The 27,576-nt window shown below is 47.4% G+C and overlaps 1 protein-coding gene across 2 annotated transcripts in view; it reads left to right on the top strand.

Annotated features, from left to right (window-relative positions):
• The window catches only part of E2F2 (E2F transcription factor 2), a 36,700-nt gene extending 10,364 nt beyond the window's left edge, over nt 1-26,336 (top strand). The window contains exons 2-8 of one of the 2 annotated variants that reach the window (XR_014551374.1): nt 13,769-13,874; nt 15,433-15,652; nt 16,653-16,811; nt 17,577-17,691; nt 19,763-19,916; nt 21,429-22,181; nt 22,265-26,336. Coding sequence is in view for 1 of the 2 variants with exons in the window: in XM_083627581.1 (XP_083483707.1) it covers nt 13,769-13,874; nt 15,433-15,652; nt 16,653-16,811; nt 17,577-17,691; nt 19,763-19,916; nt 21,429-21,676 (1,002 nt within the window). In the remaining variant the exon portion in view is untranslated. Of the gene's footprint in view, nt 1-13,768; nt 13,875-15,432; nt 15,653-16,652; nt 16,812-17,576; nt 17,692-19,762; nt 19,917-21,428 lie in introns of both variants that reach the window. The other variant, XM_083627581.1, reaches the window with a different exon arrangement.
• The last annotated feature ends 1,240 nt before the right edge of the window (nt 26,337-27,576 follow it).

The raw sequence follows: 27,576 nt of genomic DNA, 5'->3' as shown, positions 1-27,576 counted from the left end.
TTCCAACTCTATGATTCATAGGCCTTAATCTCATTCTCTCTGTTTGCATGCATGTTCCCAGGCATGATTTCAGTGACCCTTGACAGGTTAGAACCAGGTAGCAGAGACCTTTAATCTTATTGCCTGGGCTCTCCCCTCCCCACCCCCATTTCACTTTTGTTCCAGGTTGCCCTTTGAGATGATGATTCATAGGACTGGCAACACAGAGTTCTTACAGGAAACTGGTCAGCATTTGAAGTGCAAGTCACTTCACTTCAATTGCACAAAATGCAGCTGCCAGGATGGGCGTGGTTTGAGGGACAGCAAGTTCAGCCTTTTGGGCTTCTTCCTGAAGGTGGCTGCAGACTCTTCTTCCCTGGGGCCATATTTCCGCACGCTGCATGGTGGGACCTGGTTTCATGGAGACGCCCCGACCAATGTGACTCTGCAAATTTTCCTATCTGTAGCAGGAGAGGAAACTGAGGGCTGGGCAGGCAACTCCCAAAAGAGAGTCTGATAAAGTGTGAGGAAAAGCCATCTAAGGACATTTGAAGCTGTATGTTTTCCCATCTTTGCAGGATGTCTGTGCTGTCACCAGTCGCTAGTTTTGATACTGCCTTACGGTTCCTGCCCATTGAGCTTAGTTTGCAGCATGTAGCTTTTGTGGGTTTCCTCTGCCATTTCGTCACAGAGCATCTTTCCCAAGTAAAGGTCTTTGCAAGTAAACTCAGCAATGGAGAGAAGGTCCCTCTGCCTTCACCAGTCCCCCTGGCACCTACAGCTGGCTGTTCTATAGAAAGTAGCGTGCCATATTTCAAAAAGTAGGAAACCACCAAAATTGTTGAGGTTTTTTTTTAATGCCCCCCCCCCCCAAGTGATTGGCTTGCCTAAGATCCAGGACAAAGCGCCACCTTTAAGAAATTTCCCCCGGGCGTCAATTCTGCCTTTGAAATCCTGGCACTGTCCAAGAAATTCTGGACGTATGGCAACCCTATGCTAGGTCAGCGGAAGAATGAAGATCTGGGGTGGTGTGACTGTTCAAGAAAAAATTAGATGATATTTTGGTTGTGTTTTTTTTAAAAAACAAACTAACATGTTATAAGCCTTACTGTTTTTCTAAAAAAACAACAACACACCACTATATCCATGACCTGTCAAACACTTTTGGTTAAACTAGCGGGCATAGGGGGGTCACCAGGCTACCCAAGCTATGAAGGGAGTTTTTATGGTGTGATGTTTGTAGTGTCTATTTGTTCTGCTCCATGTTGCCAGATGGCAATCCTGCAAGGAGCCATGATCATTTGGCTCGGAGTCACAGCTATGGCTGCAGTGGAATGCCAGGTTTTCACTGCTGGAGAGAACTGTGCTCCCTCGTGCCCCTGCCAGTGCATGATGAAAGCTCGCCAATGTCTGGCTATTTCTTGGTCACAAGGATTCTTCCATTCTGCACAATGTACACTTATTACGTGTCTTCTGCAAGAGGGACACTGCTACCCACTTGGCAAAAAGGTCTAATTCTCAGTTATTAATATTGCAGAGAGGTGCAGGGTATAGGAGGCATCTGCAGCAATTATATTTTGAGGATATGGTAGAATATAACCTCTCCTTATGGTAGAACATAAGAAGAGCCTGCTGGATCAGGCCAGTTGCGGAGGCAGAGCATAGCCATCATGGCTAGTAGCCACTGATTGCCTTAGCATTAATGTCTAATTCTCTTTTAATGCTATTCAGGTTGGTGGCTCCCACTGCCTCCAGTGGGAGCAAGTTCCATAGTTTAATTAATTGATGTGTACTTTTAATTAAGCGCTGAAGTACTTTTATCTGTCTCGAATCTTCCAATATTTGCTCCATCCCTTGATCACCGGGTTTCCCTTTTCTGAACGTCTTCCAACTTGACAATATCTTTTTTGAGGTGAGGCGACCAGAGCTGTGTTCCAGATGTGGTTGCACCATAGATTTGTATGATGGCATTATGCTATCTGCAGTTTTATCTCCAATTCCCTTCTTGCTGATCCCTTGCATGGGATTTGCCTTTTTCCCATCTGCTGCACAGTGGATTGATGTCTTAATCAAGCTACGCACTATGACCCCAAGGTTTCATTCCTGGTCAGTTACTGCTATTTCAGACTCTATGGACATATATGTGAAGCTGAGGGTCTTTTCTTGCCCTGGCATGCATTACTTTACACTTGCTTACAATGAATTGTATTACAACCCATTCATTCATTTTGGAGAGGTTCCTTTTGGAACTTTTTGCCATCGCTTTTTGTGTTAATGATCCTGAACCAATTTAGCATCATCAGCAATCTTGGCCACCTCACTGGCCACCCTAATGTAAAATTATTTATGAACAAGTTAAATAGCTCAGGTTCCAATACTGATCCTTAGGGGACTCCACTTTTTACATCCTTCCATTTGGAGAACTGTCCATTTATTCTTACCCTCTGGATTGGTTTCTACTGAACCAATTCCTGATCCACAAGAGGGCCTCTCCTCTTAGTTTTTGTGGAGATGCCTTCTCAAAAACGTTTTGAAAGTCTGAGTGCTCTGTGTAATCTGTGGGCACATCCTCATTTGCTGGGCATTTGAGTGGAGTCCTGAGATGGAAAAGCTGGTTATTAGTGCAATATGCTCTTCCTATGTTTTTTTTTCTGGGGCCAAGCTGCTTGTATTCCCTATTTGCACCAAAAATTTTCCCATTACAAAAGTTCCTGCTTGCACACTTAAAGCTTACTTGACATGGGGACCAGAATGAAACCAGTAATTGCCTTCTGCTATGTACCCTATCCGAGTGTTGTGGCTTCCATTGTTGATATGTTTTAATTGGCTGCAGAGTTAGTTGGCATCCTGTGCTCAGTTGTGGCTGAGTGGGAAGCAGCCATCTTGGTCTCCCCATTGAGCCAGTGACTGTAGTTGCTTACAACAGCTCTTTTGCTGTTTTAATGTTATGCTGGTGGTGAAGGCAGGATTTTGGCCGGTAGAGGATAGGATCTGTGCTAAGCTGCCCTTTCTGTCAACTTAACCAGGGTACTTCACATTGGCATAAAGTTATACTGCTGGGAGCAATCCTTTTTTTTTTATCTAGCCCACATAACTTGAAGTTGGGATTGTGCTATGAGATCTCTTTAATTAGGTGTCAGCCCTAGAAAGAATAGTTGGAAAAGAGCGGGGGAAGGAATCTGACTATGCCTGTTCAATGTGCAAATTATGAATATTTATAACTGTGAAGCAGACTGCTCATTTAGGGTAAGAGGGACAGAGTTAAGTCCTAGCCTTACTCTCTTGTAGAAATCAAAGGGCCCGTTCAAAGGTAACACTAAACTATGGACTTGGGCAAAGTCCTCTTTACCATGTCCACAAGCAGGAGAGTGGCAGCATCTAGTTCCACTTTTAAACTACCCATAGTTCCCAACTGCACCCAAACTCTGGGAACTGGCTAGTTTAATTTATGGTTAGTAAGCAAGATAGAATCGTAAGCCATAGTTTGACCCTGACGACTTCTTTTTTGAACTCAACATAGTTTAAACCAGTGATGGAGAACCTGTGGCCCTTCAGATATTGTAGGCTTACAAATCCCATTTACCTGACTATTGGGTTTGATGGGACTTGGAGTCTAACAACCTTGGTAGAGCCAATGTTGGTTTAAACGAAGTTTATTTACTTTTATTTATTTATATAAGCATTTATATACTGCCCTCGCAGAACATCAGGGTGGTATACAACAGCACAAAAACATTTAAAAGCAACACAAAGAAATAATTAAAACCAGTTCCTTCTGATACCCTGGTGCCCAAGATGTGTAGGACAAGTTGTAGCTGGGGCCCATTGGGACTGCTAGGGTGGAAGGCAGAGTGATATGCAATAGATGGAGCCTATTCTAGCCCTGTCTCCTGCCACAAATCCTCCTCCCTGTTATTAGGTGCAGTGCCCATCAGGCTGGCCAGCGTTGCCAATGGCCAGGGATAACTGGAGTTGTAGTTCAACAACATCTGGAGGTTCCACAGGTTAATCACCGCTGAATGGGCCCCATGCATAGTTTTCAGGGGGTATAAAGATTTCTGTAGAGGGCTGGATTGCCTTGGGAGGTGCTGGTCTTGTTTTTTCATGGTGGAAATCCTGTTCTGTCTGTGCATGAAAGAGAGAGAAGGAGAGAGTGGGTGTGTACAATAAACGCTGTGGTATTCTGTGATAATATAGCAGAAGGGTTCCCACGCCCTAGAGAGGGTGTGTGCATGTTTTGGGGAAAGGATCGAGGGGAGGGTTGAGTTCAGGGCATGACATATCTGCCTGGGCAAGGCTAGAGCGTGGTGGGGCTCTGTTCACAGTTCTGCCACCAGAATCCTCTCTCCTCCTCTTTTTAAAGAAATGTAGGCCCCCTCGGGGCTGGGTTTGGCCTTCGTTTTTGGCTGTAAATGAAGGGAATGCTTGCCTTCCGACCAGGGTCTTTTCACCTGTTTGAGGCTCCCGCTTGTCTTGCCATCCCTCCCGTCCCCTTGCCCCAAGGGATTGTGGGAAATTTGCCAAGGAATGCCTGGCTAGGTTGAGGCCTAGTAGTCAAATAAAACGTTTGTTGATAATGCCATTTGCTGGGAATGAAAAGGAGGGGTGCAGGATCCTGTTCTCCACCTCTTCATTAAAAAAAAAAAGAGTCCCTAAGAAAGGAACTTTCATCTTCTTACATACCTATAAATCAATCAATAAATGCAAATGTTTAATAAGAACTATGCCATGTACAAACCGGGCAGGGCATTGAGGCCTCCTTGCTTCCCACTCCAACCCACCAGCAACATCCTTTGCTTAGCACCAGCTGTGGCCACTGCAGAGGCAGGGCATTTCTCTCCCCCCAATTCGGCTGGCTTCTCTCTCCCTCTCTCTCTCCCTCCAGCCCCCGACGCCCCCAATTCCTTTTGGCTATGGGCCTGTCAAAGCTGAGGAGATGGGGAAAGGAGGAGGGCTCTTCTGTTCCATTATCAACGTGGCAGCTTGGGCGGCCAGCTGTCGTGCGGCTAATCCTGCTGGTGGTGGGGGAATGACAGGATCGCGCTAGGTTGGGCCAGGCAAAGCAGCTGCTCCCTGGCCTGCTCTGCTACTTCCTTTTGTCCTTTCCCCACCAAACACCCTCCTCCCCTCCTTGGGGACTTGTGAATGCATCCTTCTCCCTGTTTCGGAGGCGGCGGAGGGGAGCGGACAGGCGGGCGCTGGGGACTATTGCCTTGCATACATGGTGTGTGGATGGCTTGTGTAGTCTTGACCCCTCCACCCCTTGCAGACGTGGGGAACTTTTCTTGTAGGGGTGCCATACGTTGGGGGGGGGGTCCCAGAAGGAGCCAGGTTGTCTTGGATCTTCAGCAAGTAAACCAAGAAATCATGTTTTTTTTGGGGGGGGGGGTTGTCTACTTCTTGAAATATGGCAACCCTATTTTCCTGTCTCCCATTCTTTCCATAAGGCTGCCGTGGGGACAGGCCATAGCTCAACGGTGGAGCTGCTGCTTTCCATGCAGAAGGTCCAAGGTTCAATCCCTGGTTGGGTTGGGAATGTCCCCAACCTGAGACATCAGAGAGCAGCTGCCACACAGCAGAGAATTACAAAACGAGATTGGCCAATGGTCTGACTCTTTATAAGGTGACTTCCTGTGAGGGCCTTGGACCACATTGGACTCTCCACTTGGACCACATTGGCACCATTCTTTGAAAGCACTATCGTGCTACTTCAACAACCCCAAAGAAACCTGCCTGGTGAAGAGAGTGCCCAGGCAGAATGCAGAACCCCTTCCCAAGCTCTCAATTGCTCTTGTTGGAACCGGTGAGGAAAGACAATCAGAAGCCTTCTCTTGCCACCAGCAGTTGAAAATGCTCTAGCTTATACTTATTCTCTTCAAACTTGGGTGCAAAAATGGCCCCGCCCCTCTCTTCCTCTTGTGTTTATTTTCTGGAACTCCCATCATCTGTGACCACTGGTCCTGCTAGCTAGGGATGATGGGAGTTGTAGTCCAGCAATTGCTGGGGACCCAAGTTTGAGAAACACTGCATTAAGGGATGCCAACTAGGGCTTTAAAAGTATGCAGTACCCAAACCAGACATTTAAAGCATTATTAAACTATTTTAATAGTCATGGCTTTCCCCAAAGAAACCAAGGAGATGCAGTTTGGTAAGGGTGCTGAGAGTCAAAGAAGATGCCTATCTCCTTCAGAGAGCCATAATTCCCAAAGTTCTCTGAGAAGAGGGATTGACCGTTCTGGGAATTGCAGCTCTGTCAGGGGGATAGGGGTCTCCTAACAACTCCCAGCATCCATAATAAACTACAGGTAGACATGCAGCATTTCAGCTACATGGCTGAAACTACATAACAACCACCACCTCACAGTTTTGGATGCCACGCATTCATTCAGCTTTTTAAGCAACTAAGCTACTGGTTCCAACTATGGGAAAATGCCAGCATACAGTTATCATGTGGCAGTCTGCGTTGGTCAAGACGTCTTAGTTTGGAGGGGTGGGTGAGATGGCTAAATGGGGTTTCCAACATGGGGACAGAAATCCTGATTGACCAAGGTTCCATTCTCCGTGTTGGAAACTCTTCCTGAGTGGAAACACTATTTCAGATTAATCCTGATTGTGTGTTGGCTAGGGATGTGCCCATCGTGCTTTGCTGTTGAGCGGGTGAAGCTTGCCTTGCACATTCTCACTTTCCCCATAATGTGCTTGCCCTTGAATTCCTTCATAGGGCTAGATGATGGTCTCCCAGTGTAGCTTTGAGTGCCAAGCAATACAGTGTCCGCTGCAGGGCTTTTGTCTTTCTGGATCTGCCTTTGATGGGTGTTGCGTTTGGGGCCAGGTCAAGGGCCATGCTAAGCTGATGATCTCTTCCATTTTGCATGACCTTACGACAGGAAACGAAAGTGCGAGCAGCGGCAACAGCGCTGCTCTGCGCGTGCTGCCCCCCCCCCGCCTTTCTTGTTGTTGCATCTGAGCCTTCTGCTCTTGGCTGTTACCGTTTTGCAGCTGGGATGTGCAGCACTTTGACCACAGCTGGTGTGGCGTGCAGCTCCTCTCCAAGCAAATTAAATGTAGGGCAGTGCTATGGTAGCAGGCAAATGGCTTCACGGCAAATGCTCTGTGCCTCTCAACTGCTCACCTGGGAGCCGTTTCTGCCGTTGCAGCTGCCAGTCCACTGGTGAGTGTTTTGCAGTGTTTACTACGATCTTAGATGCCTGTTATATTCATCGCATGAAGGGTTGCCATGTGTAAACAAGCAGTAACTGACTGTTGCAGACGATTCTGAAGGAGGCAAGCAGAGAAAGCCGAAATGGGTCACATCATTTGTCTCTGCTTATGTTATCTGTCCTTTGGGCAGCTAACTCTTTAGCTGCTTAAGAAGTGGCGGCTGGTGCCCATTGGCACAGGGGGCGGGGGAGGAAGACAGGGAGCCCAAACAGTAGGTGGAGCCAGAGTCAATAACAGGCAGAGCCAAACAAGTGTTTTGTCCCCATCCTCCTCCCTGCTGAGTTCTTCAGGGGCAACACAGAAGCTAAGCGGACAGACAAAGCCACCTCTTGACCTGCTGTAAGAAGGCAGGTAGGGGTTGACTGAGGACAGTGCCCCATTCACTCGATAAGGGAGCAGGCTCCGATCCTACTGAAAAAAAGACAAGCATAGATAGATCAAGGAAGACAAGTGATAGTTCTGTGGTCCCCTTTGGATTTCTTTGCCTATGACTGGGTGGGGGACCCTTTAAGAAGTCACAACAGCCTGACTTACACATGGCTAGTTCTCTCTGGGGTGTGTAATGTTTAGCCAGGGTCTGGCCACCTTCCCTCTTTTTCAAGTTCTATAAAAACCATACCGGCAGGAGCATCCTAGAGTCCAGAGGAGGCTGCCGTGGGGTCATCAAACTGCCGAATTGGAAACAGTGCTAGAAACTCAGATACAGAAGCTGGGAGCCCACTAGAGCAGCCCTTGACATTCCTGCTGAGATTCAAGCACTTTCAGGTGTCTTAAAAAAGAAAAAGAAAAGCTGACCAGCCAACGCAGTTGTCAAATTTTGTTTTTGGGTAACTGGTCATTTTGATGGTCTTCATTTGCTTTTAAAGGTTTTTTACGTTGCTGTACGAAGCCTTGATGTTTTGTGAGAGGGAGGGTATATCAATACTTTTATTAATTGAATGGTTTTTAAAAACGTAGCCGTTTGCAGCAGGGCCTCGCTTGTTCGTAGATAATATGCATTTCTCTCGTCTGGCTATCAGAGAGTAGCGGGTGGCAGGAGGCAGGGAGGGGAGCAGAATAACTTTGCAAAAGCATCTATCTATCTCTCTCTGAGTGTGAGAGAGAACAAGAGAAGCACAGAGCCCATTTGTCTCGCCTTGCACTGTGGGAGGAGGGTTGGCATCTTGACTTGGCGGGCTACTGGACCCCTCCCCGGATTGTCTGCCCTGTCAAAGCCACCTGTTGCTATGCGGCCTGCAAGTTTGTGGCTGACAGATGTACCGCATGGGGAGCAGAGGGAGCAGAAAGCGTTGAGACCCCAGAGAACCCTCCTTGGCTCTGATCCGCCGGGCCTGTGGTTTTTTTTTAAAGGCAGGCGGGAGAAGCTGGTACAGTGGATTCTGCTGCTTGGGGTGATGCTGTTTGCTTTAGCAGGTGTTTCCCGTACAGCTGGGTTTAACCATATGGGTGCCCACAGAGACTTGCTGAATGAAAAAGAGGAGGATATCCGTATCTCGGTTCACTGTGTTCAAACCAAAGTGATATAAAGAAATCTGCAAGCCCGCTTGTGCGGAAACCTCTGTGCAAGCTTTATTTTAAATATTAGGATTTCTTTTCAAAACATGGAGAAAAGAGCCAAATATCCATCCTGGCGGCAGGAGGAATTATTATATTTAGTTTTGTGGTTTTTTTTTGTCTAGCCCTCTCTCTGTATGTACATCGAAGACAGTGTTAACTGAAAACTGCACCGTGTATCCATGCAGAACACAAAAGCCTGACCTGTAGACACCGGACACTATTGTGTGTGTACATGCTTCACTACAACCATGCTAGAGTCTTGACCCTTTTTTAAAAGAAAAGGAAACGAATTTTGCAGGAATCAAATGCTGCCCTATAGCAAATTTCTCTCTGAAACTGTAAGACATGGGTAGGCAAACTAAGGTCTGGGGGCCGAATCTGGCCCAATCGCCTTCTAAATCCGGCTCATGGACGGTCCAGGAATCAGCGTGTTTTTACATGAGTAAAATGTGTGTTTTTATTTAAAATGCATCTCTGGGTTATTTGTGGGGCATAGGAATTCATTCATTCCCCCCCCCTCAAAATATAGTCCGGCCCCCCCACAAGGTCTGAGGGATAGTGGACCGGCCCCCTGCTGAAAAAGTTTGCTGACCCCTGCTGTAAGACAAACAGTGGCAAACGTGGGTCCCCAGAACATAATAAGCCGAACACATTGCAGAGCCAAGTCAGAATTCCTGTGTCTTTTAAAGGCTTCTACAGAAGAGGGAACTTTAGCCAGTGACACTAGTTGTACTGGATTAAGAGAAGCAAATCTGGTGTTGTGTAGTGGTTAAAGTATTGCACTTTGACCTGGGAGACCAGGGTTCGAATCTCAACTTGGCCACGAAACTCACTGGGTGATCTTGGACCAGTCACCATCTCTCAGCCTAACCTGTATCACAGGGTTGGTTATATCCATTTATTTGCGTATATATATAAATTATATACCACTGTGTCATAAATATATACATATCACAGTGGTTTACAACACTGAACCTGAACGCTGGAAGATCCAGGACAGAGAAAAGGGGTTATCTTTTCCACACAGTGCATAGTTTAACTATGGAACTCGCTGCCTCAAAGATGTGGGCATGGCTGCTCCCTTGAATGGCTTTAGAAGGGTCTATAAGTCATAGAGAACAAGGTGCTCAGTAGCTGCTTTGCCCCATCTTCCTCCCAGGGACTGGCTTGCCCTGCTCCTGTGGCTCCCATTGGGCCGAGTGATCCAGTAGCAGGGAGGAAGCACTTGAGGAGAAGGGCAGGCAGCATGGGAGCAGTCTGGCCGCTAGGCAGGAAGTGGGCAGGAAGCGATAGGGGAGTTGGCTGACTTGGGCCGCTGCTGCCTGCCCTTATTTTTCCTGTCGGCCATCTTTGCATATTGCTCCTGCTTGCATTTTGAATGCGGTTAAGGACAGGTGTCCTTCCGTAAGTTGGCGCTCATGCCTGAGGACCCTTTCTTCATCTTTTCAGCGGCCAGCCCTTAGCTGAGCAGCTGTGGGATTTCAGAACCTTCCTTTATAACGGCTGTAAATTCTGTGTCTCGATTCAACCTCTCTCTGGTGCTAGAGAAAATGCTTTGTGTGCTTGCTTCAGTTACATCTCCATCTCTACAGAGCTCTAGGTGGCAAACATGGTTCTCCCCCATCTCCTTTAACCCCCCACAACAGCCCTGTGAGGTAGATTAGGCCGAGAGGCAGTGAGCGGCTCAAGTTCACCCAGTGAGCTTCATGGTTGAGTGGGGATTTGAACCCTGTTCCCCCAGGCCGACCCTCTAACCACTACACCACACTGGCTGTCTCACACGGTCTTTGTTGGTAGACCTGAACTCGCCGTGTTAGCGTCACAAAGGTCTTTTAACCAATGTTAGAAATTAGCCTGGTGCCAGGTGTGTTTTGCAACATGCTAGCTGTTGGAACTGCCCTTCTGCCCATGGTAACTTCCTTTGCAAAAATAGCAAAAAGTCACACAGTGGTACCTCGGGTTACATATGCTTCAGGTTACATACGCTTCAGGTTACAGACTCCGCTAACCCAGAAATAGTACCTTGGGTTAAGAACTTTGCTTCAGGATGAGAACAGAAATTGTGCAGCGGCAGCAGGAGGCCCCATTAGCTAAAGTGGTGCTTTAGGTTAAGAACAGTTTCAGGTTAAGAACGGACCTCCAGAAATAATTAAGTTCTTAACCCGAGGTACCACTGTATTTGTGTGCTCTCTGCACCTTCTGAGCATCACGGACTCATTGCACACATTAATCCTTGTTGCATTTCCTCTCTCCTCTGTCTGTCCTCCCCCTCCTTTTTGGGGGGACAATTCCCCCATTGGGATTCCCCCACTGGAAAACCAAACTCCACCCTCACCTCGATACTAATAGCAGCAGCCTGGCGTCTGCTTGCTTTCTATTTAAATTGGTCCCTCTCCAATGTGGTATAATAATTAGGTTGCCTCAGACCAGTAGAATCAGCTAGTTGCTGCAAGCTGGGAATTAGTGCTCATCTTTCTTTGTAGGAATGCTAAAGGAAAAATCTCTCTTCCTTTTGCTCAACAAGGTGCGTTGTGTTCTCTTTGAACTTAAAACGTGCTACTAGCAATCTGCTTCAGTGTTTAAGATCTGCTGCTAGCAACTTCAGCTGGACCGACTTGGTGTCTTTTGCCGTATTTCCATAGGTGTCTCTCATCTTGAACTGCTTGACCACCACCTTGTTATCACGGAGACCCGTTACCTGTGTTCACTGGCAGAAACTTGCAGCAAAGCTCTCCCCCCCCCCAAAAAAAACCTGCTGCTTCCAGCAGACATGTTTCTCTGCAGGGTTGGGCTGAAAGTCATATAGAAACATGTAGCAATCCATTAAGCAGTCAGTCCTAAAGCCTGCCCTGATAAGATCAGGCCTTTACCCTTTGCTTTGGCTGCTAGCCAGCTTGGTAGCAAACATCTCTCCTCAAGAGAAACACTGTATTCTTGAACCACTTGTGTTCTTTGATAATAAGAACGTACAGCCCGTGGCATGTATGTCTCAAGACAACTTTTCCAACGGGTTGTCAACAAGCAGTGGAGCCAGTGTTTGAAACTCAGGTATATAACCTAGGTGCCAAATGGCACCTTAAACCTAGGTTACGGTTGCGACAGCAAGACCCTCTTGGTCCCTTCCAGTGCTACAGGTCTATGATCTCGTGTACATTGCTTGCCACTTGCTCTTTCAATAATTCGCTTGTCCCAGTATGCAAGGAGGAGAAACACACACAGTGGAAATTGTATTAAAGCAGAGGTTTTAAAACTGTGGTTGCGAACCTGGCAACCAGAAATCTCCACATGGTCCCGTACCAGTCGCAAAAATCTCCTGGCACCTGGCTATTATCTAACACGAGTGAGAAGGGCAGCAGGAGCGAATTTCTTCTTCCCCTTTTCTGTCCTCGGCCTGATTAACAAAATTAACTAGGCCCGTCCATGCACTGAGATCAGCAAAGGAAGCCCTGTTTTGGTTTAAACCATAAATCATGGGTTAATAAACTAGAATATGCACAATCAACATGTACCTGCAAGCAGCTGCCTTGTTCTACACAAGCGAGCAAACGAGCCAAGCAGTTGCTCTTAACCATAGTTTGGTGTTACATCCAAATTAGGAAACTATGGTTAACAGCTTCAAAAGGTGTGAGGATTTGCATGCCAGCTTTAAACCACGATAGAAGTTTGAAGAAAGTGGATAGAATCCCCCCCCCCCCACGCCCTCTGTCACTGGAACTTGTAGACATCCAATGAGGCTGGAAGTTAGAAGAGCCAGGGCAGATTTTTTTAAAAAAGTACTTTTTCTTGCAGCGCAGTTAACTGTGGAACTCACTTCCACAGGAGGCAGCGATGGCCATCAACTTGGATGGCTTTAAAACAATATTAGACAAATACATGGAGGAAAAGGCTTTCGGTGGCTACTGGCCATTAGGGCTATGTTCTTCCTCCACTCTCAGAGGCATTACATTGCTGGAAATTGCAGGTAGAGGTTGATGTTGCGCTCATGCCCAGCTTGCAGGCTTCCCACTGGCATCCAGTTGGCCGCTGTGAGGACAGGAAGCTGACCTGCATAAGCAGGCCTGGCTCATGTTCTTATAACGCAGGTGACTTTTGTTGAATTATTCTATTATCTCGCTGTATTTCTGCCCCACTTTTCTATGAACTATTTTCACAGCAGCTAACAGTCTGAAAGGTGGTCATACTTGAACAGAGGAAAACCAGAGAGAAGCTCCCGTGGGCTGCTCTTAAATTAGGAATCTGCCATACACCAGGTCAGACCACTTGGCCAGTATTGTTTCGGTCAGTATAGTTCACACTGGCGGGCAGTGGCTCTCCAGGCAGAGGAAACTCCCAGCCCTACCTAGAGATGCCAGGGATTGAACCTGGAACTTTTTGCAGGCGTTGTAATTTCTCTGCCATTGAGCTGTAGTGAGGGCTCTTCCCCAAGGCTCAAAGCATCAAGAAGTTCAACTCTACTCATTTGGGTCCAAATAGAGACAATGGTATCGTTTCCCACTACAGATGTTCTTTAACTCAGCAACGCCAAGCTGATTGTTTTGCCACCTACGTATGTTAGTGGCCACCTGTTTACTTGTGCCCTGTTTTGTTCTTTGAGTCCAAGGGACGCTGGTGGCACTGTGGTCTAAGCCACTAAGCCTCTTGGGCTTGCCGATCGGAAGGTCGGCGGTTCAAATCCGCACGATGGTAGTGAGCTCCCGTTGCTCTGTCCCAGCTCCTGCCAACCTAGCAGTTCAAAAGCACGCCAGTGCAAGTAGATAAATAGGTACCACTGTGGTGGGAAGGTAAACGGCATTTCTGTGTGCTCTGGTTTCTGTCATGGTGTCCTATTGCACCAGAAGCAGCTCAGTCATGCTGGTCGCATGACCCAGAAAGCTGTCTGTGGACAAACACTGGCTCCCTCGGCCTGAAGTGAGATGAGCGCCGCACCCCATAGTTAACTGTCCAGGGGTCTTTTTCTTTGAGCTCCTGTTGGTAACTTAACCATGGCAACCTTTCTCTCCCTTCTTTCCAGGCCAAAAGGAAGCTGGATCTGGAAGGAACAGGCCAGCAGTGCATCCCAGAGTTCCGAACCCCAAAGGGCAAAGGAAGGACGCTCCCGCATATCCCCAGTCCCAAAAGTAAGTGGAAGCAGAAGTCCTGGGTGGAGAAAAGGTTGCATTGTTTTATTTTTAGTTGCCATTTTTTAAAATCTAAAAATCAAGTTTCTAGCCCTTATGACTGATTAGCTTGGAAGTCATGTGGGCAGCGTCCTGGAAAGCTGAGAAGCTAAATGTGTATGTACTGATGAAACAGAAAAAGGTAACTCAATGTACAAAGTCACTTTTTAACACGTGTGTGGCTGTACTCTATTGCAAATCGTAGAATTGTAGAGTTGGAAGGGACCCCAAAGGTTATCTAGTTCAACCCTCTATAATACAAGACTCTTTTGCCCAATGTGAGGCTCGAACCCACGACCCTGAGATGAAGAACGCTAGTATATGTCACCGCAGGGTGTGGAAGAAGAGAGATCAAAACCTACAGGTGGATTGGCGGGTGGTTTGTGGGCGTTTAATAACAGGGTTAACAGAAAGCTGGTTTCCCCCACCCCTTGTGTAAATTAGGCTGTTAGAATTTCTGGTCTGTAGTAACTCAGATGCAGATTTATGCCTGCAGGTGCAGGTCACTCCAGTGTATGGCAGCAAGTAGATGTTTAGCTCCTCCTCACAAGCTACCATTTCCCACCTAGCCCCTGCTGTGATTTTGCATCTGGCAGGGAAATTGCAGGGCTTCTGCCTCGGTGTCTCTCGGTTGAAAGGCACTTCCCATCCGTAGCAGAAGGAAGAGGAGGCAGCGTTGGCAAAGGAGCAAGCAAACGGGGAAAGCAAGCACTGCATGCCACTCCTTCCTTGGGCAACTAGATAGAGGGCACTTTCCAACAGAAGTGAGGGGAAAGGTGGCCACAATCCTGCGGCCGGCTAGTAGGAGATGCCATCTGCCAGCATTGATTCAGGGAAGGCATTACTTTCTTGTAGCACACAAGCGGCTTAGATCTTGGCAGATCTTAGGAAGTTGCTTCTCGCAGAGTCGAGCTATTGGGCAGTGAGTGAGGGGCAGCTGCCTTTCCCCCTCCACATACAACTGTCCTTCCCATTGGGACATTTTCTAGGACTCAGAAGGGTTGAGCGAGAGGCTCACTGTAGCTTGAAGCAGCAGCAGAGCTTGCCCATTTTAAAAGGAAAGGGTTTATATTCTCTCCTGCCGTATCTCAATGGGATGCTTAGGTTTCCTTTCTCCTCCTGTGATGAGGTTTCAATATTTTAATGTTGTATTTTAATTTTGTTTTTAATTTGTATTCATTCAGTTTGTTTTATTATTGCTTGTTAGCCACCCTGAGCCCGGCCTTGGCTTGGGAAGGTGGGGTATAAATTATGATGATGATGATGATGATGATGATGATGATGATGATGTTCATCTTAGGTTGGGTAGTTCGCAAGTCTCTATGGCTTTGTTTAATGTTTTGTATTTTTCGCAGAAGTTTGATAAAGTATATATAGTTATTGTTCTGTGTATATTAATTGTCAACTTGTTGCATGAGTCTCAATGGGAAACTACCAGGGCCCCATCAAAATTTACAAGAATTCAGTTACAAGAATTCTGTGTGCAGGCTATGGCAAATCTTCTCTTTTGCATTTTTAGCCCCTAAGTCACCTGGGGAGAAGACCCGCTACGACACATCGCTCGGCCTGCTAACTAAGAAGTTCATCCACTTGCTCAGCGAGTCGGAGGATGGTGTGTTGGACCTGAACCGGGCCGCCGAGGTGCTGGATGTCCAGAAGCGGCGCATCTACGATATCACCAATGTCCTGGAGGGGATTCAGCTCATTCGGAAGAAATCCAAAAACAACATTCAATGGATGTAAGTGTGTTGGGGAACTGGGAGCAGACCCACGCCGCCCAGTGCCTTAGCTGCTGGACCCCTGGTGAAAAATGACAGCTAAGGGAATTGCAGCCTTGCGCAGTGAGGTTGGCAGGATACGATAGGGACAAGAATAATAACCCTCCCCTTTCTCCCCAAAAGGGCTAGAAACATCATTAGGGGAATACATTATGCCATAATTGTTTTGTGAGTATGTGGCGGTGCTGTCGTTTGAGAAAGTTATCAACAGATGCCGTATTTCAATAGTCATCTAAGTCTCACCCAATACGGCAACCTTGGTTTGGACATAATTTACTTTTAGGTGTTCTTTTCTTTTTCTTTTTTTACACAGTTGACCAAATTTAACCAACATCCTTCTAAGTCCAGTTTTGTTCAAAGAGAGCACACAGCTAGGTCATTGGCGTAAAGCAGAATGGACACTTGCCAAGAGAGGGAGAAAAGTCCCGAGTCCCATTCAGGACTTTAATGCGTTTGGTCAATTTCTCTACCAACGGCACTGTCCATACCATTTGTCTCTTTAGTGAAAGCTGCAGAAGATCCAAGTTTTAACTTCATTTTAATTACAATCGTACCTTGGAGGTCGAACGGAATCCGTTCCGGAAATCTGTTCAACTTCCAAAACATTCGAAAATCGAAGTGCAGCTTCTGATTGGCTGCAGGAAGCTCCTGCAGCCAATCGGAAGCTGTGGAAGCCCTATCGGACGTTCAGCTTCCAAAAATAGTTCGCAAACCGGAACAGTCATTTCCAGGTCTGCGGCATTCAGGAGCCAAAACTTTCAAGAACTGAGCTGTTCAAAAACCAAGGTACGACTGTACTGGTTCTAACATACATTCTATGTAAACTGCTTAGAGCTTTTGACGATGAAGTGGTATATATTAAACCCTGTTGAAGAAATTAACATAATGATAAAGTTCTCGTTTGAATGCAGCAAAATGCAGTTCTGCGCTCATTCAGTGTATCTTTTTATTTGCTACCCAGGGGAACAGGGATTTTTGAGGACTCCTCTGTGGCAACGAAGCAGCAGGCGTTGCGGCAGGAGCTGACGGAGCTCTCCAAGACTGAGAGGATGCTGGACAAGCTCATCCACGAGTGCACACTTCAGCTGAAGCACCTGACAGATGAAGAAACCAATCAGAGATATCCTTTAGAGGGCCGGGAGGTTCTGGAGAAGTTGGGTGGGAGTCTGGAGAGCTGGCTTCTGTCCTCAGTGAACAATGTGGCTCAATGTGGCTCTCATGAGAATTGTTGGATTCCAGCTTCCATCAGCCCCAGATAGCATGGCGTCAAGGGTGCTTCCCAGCCAAAGGAATACTCATGGCAGATGGTTAAGCCTTTATTGTCAAAGATAACACTTACAGTCACTTCTACAGCTCTGGATACCTATGCACCCCAATTCCTGGGCCCTCACTCTCTAGAGCAGTAGCATCAACATGGGTCCACTCCCCTCCACCAGTTTATATATCTTCCCCCGGTGGGCTGCATGCATGCAGCCAGAGACTGTGCCTGTGTGGCAACTTCCTCCCTTTTCAGTTCCCTCCTGGTTCTAGGGACAGTGGTGCAGGAGAGGGTGGGGAAGCACCTGGCCCTTCACTTGCCTGATCTGCCTCTTCCTCGTCTTCCGACCCATCTTGTGCTCCACCCTCCAGCACTGAAGTTTCCTCTGCCTCTTGATTCTTGCCTCCTGGCTGGTACAGGTGCCCACAGATCACTGTGTCACTCTCCTGAGTCAGACGCCAGCCCTCTTTCCTCCAGGGCACACTTACAGTCCCTGACACATTTGCCAGGCATGATAGGAGTTGGGAGTCATGCTACATCTAGAGAACACCATGTTGGCTTTCCTCCGCCTGAGCTTATTCTGGGTAGGGGTGCCTGGTGTTTTCTTTAACTTCTGCCCTGCCCTACACTAGCATATGTCACGTATCAGGATATCCGGGCCATCAGCAACTTCAACGAGCAGACGGTGATTGTGGTCAGAGCCCCACCAGAAACCCGGCTGGAGGTGCCAGACGTTTGCGAGGTGAGATTGCAAGATTGGGTTGCGGGGCAAGAGTATAAATAATGTAAGAAGAGCCTGCTGGATCAGGCCAATGCCCCATCTAGTCCAGCATCTTATTTTCAGTTACTGGTAGGCAACTCTACCAGTTGCCTATGGGAAAGCCCTCTGGCAGACCTGAGCAGTTTCCAGCAGCTGATATTCAGAAGCATCCTGCCTCCAGCTAGAGAATATCCCTCAGGGCCAGTAGCCATCAATTGCCTTATCCTTTATGAATTTGTTAAGCCCTATTTTCTTTCTTTCTTTTATTAACATTCTTATGTCACGTATGTATACATTATCCTACTACATTACAGGGCATATTATAATATAATTTCCAACATGTATACAAAGTTTATATACCAAATTTATGTACCTAAAGAAAGAAACAAGGGGAAGAAAGAAAAAAAAAGACATAAAGCCATTTCAAAATAATATTTGTACCAACACTACGGACTTCCTGTCAATCTCATATATTCTTTTTTTACAAATGACTGTACTCTTATTATTGTATATTTCTTTACATTTTATCTAATACATTCCTATATCAATACGTACCCTTAATCTTGTTTCTCAACTCAATTTCTCTCCAACGTCAATCGAATGCTAGCATAACTATATTTTTGAACATATATCTTATATCTATCCCATTTTTCCATAAATTTTTGTTTTGAATTTCCTCTCAGGCTATTTGTCAACTGTGCCATTTCAGCAAATTCTTGTAGTTTATTATGCCATTCCGTTATTGTCGGGGCTTCTTCTTCCTTCCACCCCTTTGCCACCAAAGTCCGGGCTGCAGCCATTGCATATAAAAATACGTCTCTGAAGGCCTTCGGGATGTCCCTGCCAACAATACTCATTAAGCACTATTTTCAAGCCATCCAAGTTGATGGCCACCACTGTCTCCTGTTTTTTTTTGCCTGCCTCTTGGTAGAATACTAGAATTGTAGAGTTGGAAGGGACCCTGTGGGTCATCTAGTCCAACCCCCTGCAATGCAGGAATCTCAACTAAAGCATCTGTGACAGGTGGCCAGCCAACCTCTGCTCGGAAACCTCCAATGAGGGAAGAGTCCACCACCTCCTGAGGAGGTCCATTCCCCTGTCAAACAGCTCTTACTGTCAGAAAGTTCTTCCTGGTGTTTAGTTGGAATCTCCTTTCCTGTAACTCAAAGAGTGGCTTCACAAGATGAGAGCTAGCATAGCATTAGCGGCTAAGAGACTCCTCTGTGCATCGGGGAGTCCTGGGTTCAAATCCCACCTCTGTCATGAACATACAAGGTGACCCATAGGCATGCCACTTTTATTTCAGCCTCAGTTTCTCTTCCTCCCCTCTGTAAATGGAATATCAGAATAATAATTCTCGCCTACATTGCGGCATAGGAGGGACTGGGTGGTGCTGTGGGTTAAACCACAGAGCCTAGGACTTGCCGATCAGAAGGTCGGCGGTTCAAATCCCCGCGACGGGGTGAGCGCCCATTGCTCAGTCCCTGCTCCTGCCAACCTAGCAGTTCGAAAGCACGTCAAAGTGCAAGTAGATAAATAGGTACCGCTCCGGCAGGAAGGTATACGGCGTTTCCGTGCACTGCTCTGGTTCGCCAGAAGCGGCTTAGTCATGCTGGCCACATGACCCGGAGGCTGTGTGCCGGCTCCCTTGGCCAGTAAAGCGAGATGAGTGCCACAGCCCCAGAGTCGGCCACAACTGGACCTTAATGGTCAAGGGTCCCTTTACCTTTACTTTACATTGCGGCATGGACCCTATTACCATGTTATTGACAGCTTTGTAGGGCCCTGTTTCCTAAGTAAAGCGTAGCCTGGTAGAACATAGGAAACTGCCTTGAACTGCCTATTTGTCCAACTACCCTAATACTGTCCACTCTGACTAGCAGCCTCTTCCTGGGTAATGTAATGCCTTCCCCATGTAATGTGGCCTCCTGGGGGAGGGGGGGGTGATAGCTTACCTTCCTAGCCTCTGCCCCAGATCTCAGTGAGTTGTGTTTGGCTTGGTAGGTGACAGCTTGTTCTCTAGTCTCACACCGCTTTCCTCTTTTCTGGCCAGGAGAACGTCCAGCTGCATCTGAAAAGCAACAATGGCCCCATCGAGGTATACCTCTGTCCTGAGGAAATCCTGGAGGAGAGCCCAGCCAAGGAAGGCAGCTTCCCTGCTCCTGCTCCAGCACCCCAGGAGAGCAGCAACCCCCCAACAGTGAAAGGTAAAATCTTGGGGGTCTGGATAACCAATGCCTTGGCACTTTTGCACCAGTGGATTGCATTTTGGTTTCTGCAAGGTGTCTCTGCAAGACCACCCCCTCCCACCTTTCCAGCAATGCTCTCCAAACTGGTTTATTTGCTTGTCTCAGGGCAGAGCGCCCTGGGCCAAAGCATCCTTCCTTGGGTCCCTTCCTGCTTAACCTGGCAGCAGTACCCAGTAGTTGGGTCTTGTGGCCACCTTTTTCATTTCCTACAATGCCCTGCACTGTAGCTCCCGAATCTGCTGCGATGCTAAACAAGGCAAGGCGAGCAGACGGGTTAGGAGTCTCCAAAGAACTCTTGCTGATAACAGAATCCGCATACAAAGTCAGACAGTCTAGAGATCTGGGAATCCAGATGGACACAGAGCCAAGGCTCCAGATGGAGAGCAGGAAGCAGCAAGCTAGGGCCGGGAACTACAAGCATTGTTTCTAGCATCTGACTGTTGCTGGAAGCTCTGCTTCAGAAGGCTGAAGCCAGCTGATTCTCAGCAGTGCCTTCTCTGAGTCCTTGAAGGCTGATCAGCTGCTGGTGGAGTCACTCTGCCTTCTCCCCCTTCAGGATGCTGTTCAGCCGGCAAGGCTGACTACTGGCCCATGACAATTACTGCCTCCGATCGTGGAGACAGAACGTAGCCATCATAGTCAGTAGCCATGAACTTGTCCTCCTGTGTCTGACCCTCTTTTAAAGCCATCCAAGTTGGTGGCCATCCTTGCCTGCTGTGGGAGGCAGTTCCATCGTTTATGTGCAGAAAGAAGGGCTTTTATCTGTCCTGAAATCTTCAGCTTCACTGGACGTCCACCAGTGTCTTGAGAGAGGGAGAAAGCCTTTTCGCTCTCCATTTTCTCCATGCAATGCACAATTGTATAAACTTTTCTCATGTCACCTCTTGCCTAAAAAAGCCCCCAGTGCTGCGATCCTTCCTCATAGGGGCATTGTTCCAACCCCTTGAAACTGTTGGGGCTCCCTGCCTTCTGCTTCTCCCAATAATAATAATTATTATTTTTTATTTATACCCCGCCCTTCCCGGTTCAAAAACCGGACTCAAGGCAGCTAACAACAAATTTAAAACACTTAATTGTAAAAGCAGTATAAAAACATGAATAACAATAAAATTAAAAATTCAATTTAGGGGAATAAGCATTAGATAATCCCCAGGGCTATCTGGATGAATTGGTCCTACTTGGGCCAGCGAGGAGGCCAGGGGAGAATTAGCTGTGGGGTCTCAGAGTGGGTGATCTTCATAAAAGGGGAGGGGGAGGGAAGAGAAGGGAAATAAAGGATCAGGCTGGGTTCACGTTAAAGGCCAGGCGGAATAGCTCTGTCTTACAGGCCCGACGGAAGGAGGTTAAATCCTGTAGGGCCCTAGTTTCATGGGACAGAGCATTCTACCAGGTCGGAGCCATCACTGAGAAGGCCCTTCTCCCAGTGGGTACCAGCCACCACTCCTCCCTTCTCTTTGTGTCTTTCCCCAGTCGAGACCGTGAAGACTGAGCTGCCCAGCTGCCTGATGGAGGGGGAAGACGGCTTCCTTGAGCTGCCCCACCACCTCCTGCAACAGACCGAGGACCAACTCCCTTCCGCTTCCTATGGTGACGCGGGGCCCTTTGTCACCTTCTCCCCTCACCTCGACCAGGAGGACTACCTGTGGGGGCTGGAGGAGGGCGAGGGCGTCAGCGACTTATTTGAGGCCTACGACTTGGGCGACCTGCTAAAGAACTGAGCCCCCAGGATCCCCAGGCCCTTCTCATGGTGCTAATTCCCTCCACTCCAGAGCCTCGGGGCTTTTCTGCCTTGGGGCACCTGCTTGCATTTGGGCCCAGCGGAACCTGGCTGCCAAGACCCCCACAAGCAGCTCTCCGAGAGATCCTTATTCATCTCAGGCTTTTCTGAAACCGTCATGGACGTTGTGCGTGACACTCCCCCCCTTGATGCAATGAGAAGTGCCAACAGCTGCCATGGGGGGACCCCCCCTCCCACCCCTTTTCCTTCTGCAGAGGTTGCAAGCTGGATGATTATCCCTCCACTCCACTCGTGGTGCCAGCAGCTAGAATAGCCCATGTCTGTGACTTTTCTAGGGACCCTTGGAACCTTAACCCCATGATGCGTCCTTGTTTTGTGCCAATTTCTCGCCGAGGCAGAAATGGTCCATTTAGGGCAGTATCGGTAGCACCAGGTGTGATTCTGGCTGGCAAAGCAACTGCGCTAATCCCAGCAGCAGGAGATTTGCCCTTTTCCTTGGCTTTGGCACCCTGAAATTATGGGCCAATCTGCCGGGAGAAGTAATACTTTTAATAACTGCTTGGCACAGGGTACTCTCCTGCTACTGCTGCGATTCCTCTCCAAGTATCAGTCCTGTGGCACGATGTGTCTGAGCTAAAAGCCCATCCTGGTGAAGCCGATTAAACTTGAAACTTCCTTTCCAGTGCGCTCTGGTATGAAGCTGCAGGGTCGCATGCTTCTTCCTGCGAATGCACCACGTGACGTTCTAAATCTGAAATGAACGGCTGGGGAACCTGTTGAACTGCAGTTCCCATCATTCCAGGCTGGCTGGGGCTGATGGGACTTGTTGTTGAACACTGGGAGGACCACAGGTTCTCTACTGTATCAGGAGGGTAGGGGAAGGTTTCCTTTGTCTCCTACGGTAGCTAGAACAAGGTGAGGTTGGCTTATTTTTTGCAGGCTGAGTTCTAAGCAAGCCATGCACATCCCTTGCTAAGATGTCTATGCATAGGCTAAGCTGCACTTTTTGGACTTAAGCCATGCAAAGGGATCTGTCCTCTTCATTTCCAAGGGTAGCCTCATCCTTGGAAATGGAGCCATTTCTGTTGGCGGAACCCTCTCCTTGCTTCAGACGGTTCTGCCTTGGGCAAAGCATTCTTTCTTCCGCTAGAGTTGTCTGACCCCTCCAGATGTTGTCAGACTCCAACTCCCACCAGCCCCGATCAGCAGTGTTATTGATGAGGGATGATGGGAGTTGGAGTCCCAGCAACATCCAGAAGGCCAGAGGGTTCCGCATCCCTGCACTGTAGCTCCCATCCCAAATTTAGGTACACTAGAGGATGTAATCTCTCGTCATTCATAATCGCCAGATGTAGTAGCTCACCTTCTTTGAGATGTTGGAGGAACTCAGCTGGAAAGATTGGAACTCTTAAAGCAGGGATTGGGGTACCTTTGGCCCTCCAGGTGTTGTTGGACTCCCAACATCTGGAGAGGACTGCAGATTCCCCAACTCTGCCTTATTGGTTCAGTTCGATTTTAATCTTCAACCTCACCATTGTCCCCAAATCCTCCTGCCTAACAGAGCCTTATTTCTTTGTATTGGGGCTCGTCATCTTTGGGTATCAAAGGTGGCTGTCCGGTTCCTTAATTTGGCTTAGTAAGTGAGCGAGCAAGGCCTTTTCCTAAGCTTTTCCCATCCATGACCTAGAAATATAAAACAGGGAAGCTCTTTTGGCTGAACCCATTGCTGTAGGAGCCTAGGAAGCTTTGGAGTTGCATAGAATTTGTCTGGCAAGCACAAAACCTTGCTGGTTCTTCTTGCTGTGTTTGTTGCCCTCTAAAAGTTGATGTCCCGCCAGTTCTTGGTTTTTTTAATGTCCTTGCAGAGCTAGACAAGACACAGGCCAGTCCCTGAAAAGACCATCTTTCTCTTCTCCCCAGAAACATTTAGTGAAAGTCTCTGAACATCACATTATGTGGGGAGTTTCCCCACCTTCGCTTCATGCATTGACAGCTGCAAGTGTAAAATAGCAGCATGATAAACCATCAAGACCAAGCATCCAGTTTGTCTAGATGATCTATGAGAGAAAGTTGGGGTGCAATTTAGATGCATCATTCTTGATGACTGACCTTGCTGTCTGGGTCTGGTGGGAGCGGTGGTCCCAAAACATCTGCAATGGCCACAAGTTCCCCATCTCTGCTATAGGGGATGCATACTTTCTCAGGGAACAATGGTTTCATTTGTTCTGATGCTCCTGACCAAATAACATGTTGCCTTTGGAGGTGCTGCTGCTCTGAACTGTTCCTTGTGTCTCTCTCTGTCTCTCTCTCTTTGTCTATAACACACACACACACACACACACACACAGAGAGAGAGAGAGAGAGAGAGAGAGAGAGAGAGAGAGAGAACTTCTTTGTGGAATGAATCGAGAGTCTTGGAACCAAACGTTTTGCTTGGGTATTTATGGTAAGTGACAGTGCCTGACCATGGAGATTTGGAAACACTTCTCCTTGCAGCCTCATTTACTCTGAATCCAGGATTGCAGGTGTAGTACCTTGATTGGAGGTCTGTCACCTCCATTCATTCTAGAGAGCAGGGAGAACTGGGCAGTTGAACTTACAATAGAGGGTACATAGCCATCCATCAACATGTCTGGTGCCTACCTGATCTTCAAAGCACAAATTGCATCCCAATTTGAACAGATCCTCAATCTCACATACTCCTTGTCCTCATGGTGCATGACACCAAATTCCACGAATAAGTTAAGCTGGTCTTTAAATCATAGGATTTGAGCCATGGGTTTGCCTCCTGATGATCACTTCTTCCATGGCTGAATTAGGCTTAGTTTTTACTGGGGCAGCAAACCTGCATCAGGTCTATAGCACTTCAGACTGCAGGAGGAACTTGCATAATACATATTGTTCTCCTGTGTTTATTTTTAAATGTTCCTGCATGTGGGAAACGGGATGTTAAGGGTGTGGGCCTGCCCTTCTGACATGCTAGTTTTCTGCTTGCAAAGACTTGTTTTGTTGTTGGAGCATTAGGTCATGGCAGTCCCCACCATGTTGAAATCTAGGCGGATGGAAGTGCAATACCTCAGTAAGGACTAGGAGTTTGTTGTAGCACTAAATAATCAAGCAATAGCGTGAAGGTGTGGATTGCAAGAAAGTGAGACTGACTAGTTGCTGCCTTGGATTGTGTGGCCTGCTGCTGATATCTGCTGTTTTTCACTAGCAGGGATCAGCTTGACACAGTCCCTGCACGACAACAAGTGTGTTGAGTGAATGCAGCCCTCCTTTGCAAAACATCTTTTCCTGATACAGCACATTTAAAAATCTGGAAAGTGCTCCGTTCCCTAATTCATTAGGGAAACAAAAAAGGGGGGAAATTGTGCTTTGAGAAGATTTCATGTACATTATTTATCTTTCTCAGTGAGTTGTTTGTTCCCTGCAGCTACTGGAAAGAAAGAAAGAAAGAAAGAAAGAAAGAAAGAAAGAAAGAAAGAAAGAAAGAAAGAAATATGGGCTTCATCCTAAGGTGGCCCAGCCAATCAGGGCTTACTTTGCATTTTGAAATCACACCATCATGTGACCAAATACACCAGTTGTGTGGAACACCATTCAGTTCTTAGTACCCTCCCAAATCAACGGGTCACAGAGCATGAATTCATCCTGGATTCAACCACTGGGTTGCCAGTTGCCAACCTCACCTTTAAACTCTGGTAGCTCATTCATTTGGTATAGATTATTTTGAGGCTTCTCTGGAAAGCTGGGGGGTGGGGGTGGGAAATGGGCATGAAAGTCTTGGGTAAGAAATGCCACAGTGCTAATTTTGGGGGGGGGGGTAGTCATTTCTTTTCTGCAACAGAAGGACACTTAAGGGCTATGTGTTATATACCTGTTTGAAAATAAGCTTTTGGAACTGAATTGTCTTAACTGATTTATTTGCATAGACGAGGTTCTTTACTTTGTACATAGCAAAATGAGTTGTGAGTTTGGGGCTTCATCAACCCTTCTGGGATACCAAATTTCTGCAGCATTCAGTTGCCTGCAATTGTTTCAAAACGTGGTTTGGCGTGGACCTGGCACCTTCCAGGTGTTTTGAACTACCAGCACAGTTGTTGTCCAAAACATCTGGAGAGCACCAGGTTGGGGGAGGCTGTTTTCTAGAATACTTATTTCTCCATGTTCCTGTTTCACTGGATGGTGTTGGGGTTTTTTTAACCAGTTTCTGAATCTAGATTGTAATACAGGTTGAGCATGCACCAACAATGAAATCGCAGCTCAACTTTAGTCTTAATTCACCATATGTTCAGAGAAGAGGGAGGCCTGTTTTGATTCTTCAGTGCTTCCCCCTGTGTACAAGGCCTTTAACATGTTATTTGGGCCCAACGTTGTCCCTGGTCCTGTCTTAAATATTGTAAAAAGTTGTATATAATCATTGCACTGTATTTATAATGGATTCCCTCTTTGACACTGTTCTGCTGTGTGGCTTTTGTTTGGGACTGAGTATTTAAAGACTTCTAGGTTTTCTGTAACTTTTGGCCTGGTGGGTGGAGATGTATGTGAGGGTTTTGTTTTGTTTTGTTCTAAACTTGAGGCACTTGGTGATGTGTGTTTTGTGAACAACAGCAAAAAAGGAAATAAAATGTTTGAACCAAGCAGAGACCTATTTTGAGTTCTGTTTCCGTGGTCATTTAGGTTTTTTTGTATTTTGTTGTGGGGGAGAGGGTGGATATTTCTAAGCATGCCAGACTAGGACCTGGGAGACCAGAGTTCAAATCCCCTCTCAGCCATGAAGCTCGTTGGGCGACTTTAGGCCAGTCGCAGCCTCTCAGCCTAACCCACCTCACAGGGTTGCTGTGGGAATTAAATGAGGGAGAGAACCATGTGGGCCACCTTGAGCTCCATGGAAATAAAGGTGGGACATAAATGCAACAAATAAAGAAATGCATTACTATGTCCCAAACTTTTAACTCAGGGTTCACTAACATGATGCCTTCAGGCACCAGTTGTAACTCCTGTAAAGGTAAAGGGACCCCTGACCATTAGGTCCAGTCGTGGCTGACTCGGGTTGCAGCGCTCATCTCGCTTTATTGGCCGAGGGAGCCGGCGAACAGCTTCCGAGCGTGGTCAGCATGACTAAGCCGCTTCTGGCGAACCAGAGCAGTGCACGGAAACGCCGTTTACCTTTCCGCCGGAGCGGTACCTATTTATCTACTTGCACTTTGACGTGCTTTCGAACTGCTAGGTTGGCAGGAGCAGGGACCAAGCAACGGGAGCTCACCCTGTTGCGGAGATTCGAACCGCCGACCTTCTGATCGGCAAGTCCTAGGCTCTGGTTTAATCCACAGCGCCACCCGTGTCCCTATGTAACTCCTGTAGGTCTCTGTAAGTGCTAAAAAAATCCGCAATACATGAAAGACTGTTGGCTCCTTCTGTTCAGTTCCTGGTTGCAGTGGCTCAGCCTCTCCTACACTGAACCAACCCCATTAAACATGCCCACACATCTTGGGACGCTGACATTTGATGACCACCCTCCCATTGCGAACAGAGGATAGGTGCAAATAACTTCTTTCCATGAACGGATGTGATAGTAATTGATGTAGGTGCCTTTCCCTCCCCCCATTTATTTGGGGTGGGGCAGCATGCTGGCACCATTTAGCAGTCCTGCCTCTTGTTCTGTTCTTACATGTGGCAACCATTATGCCACACATCCCCACAGGCAGCCATGTTGTGGTATGAGATGCCCCGTGTGGCAGCCATTTTGTGCTTGCCACCCATAGCGCTGACTCGCTCGTTGCTTTTGCAGGAGCTGCTGAGCCGAGAACAGAAATCCTCAGCGTGTGTCCCTTGCCCATACAGCAAGCCACCAGGACCGCTGTTTCCTGGTTAGCCGAC

This window comes from Podarcis filfolensis (genome assembly GCF_964270895.1).
Source record: "Podarcis filfolensis genome assembly, chromosome: 8".
NCBI classification, from domain to species: Eukaryota; Metazoa; Chordata; class Lepidosauria; order Squamata; family Lacertidae; genus Podarcis; species Podarcis filfolensis.
This window is presented reverse-complemented; position numbering and strand designations above follow the sequence as displayed.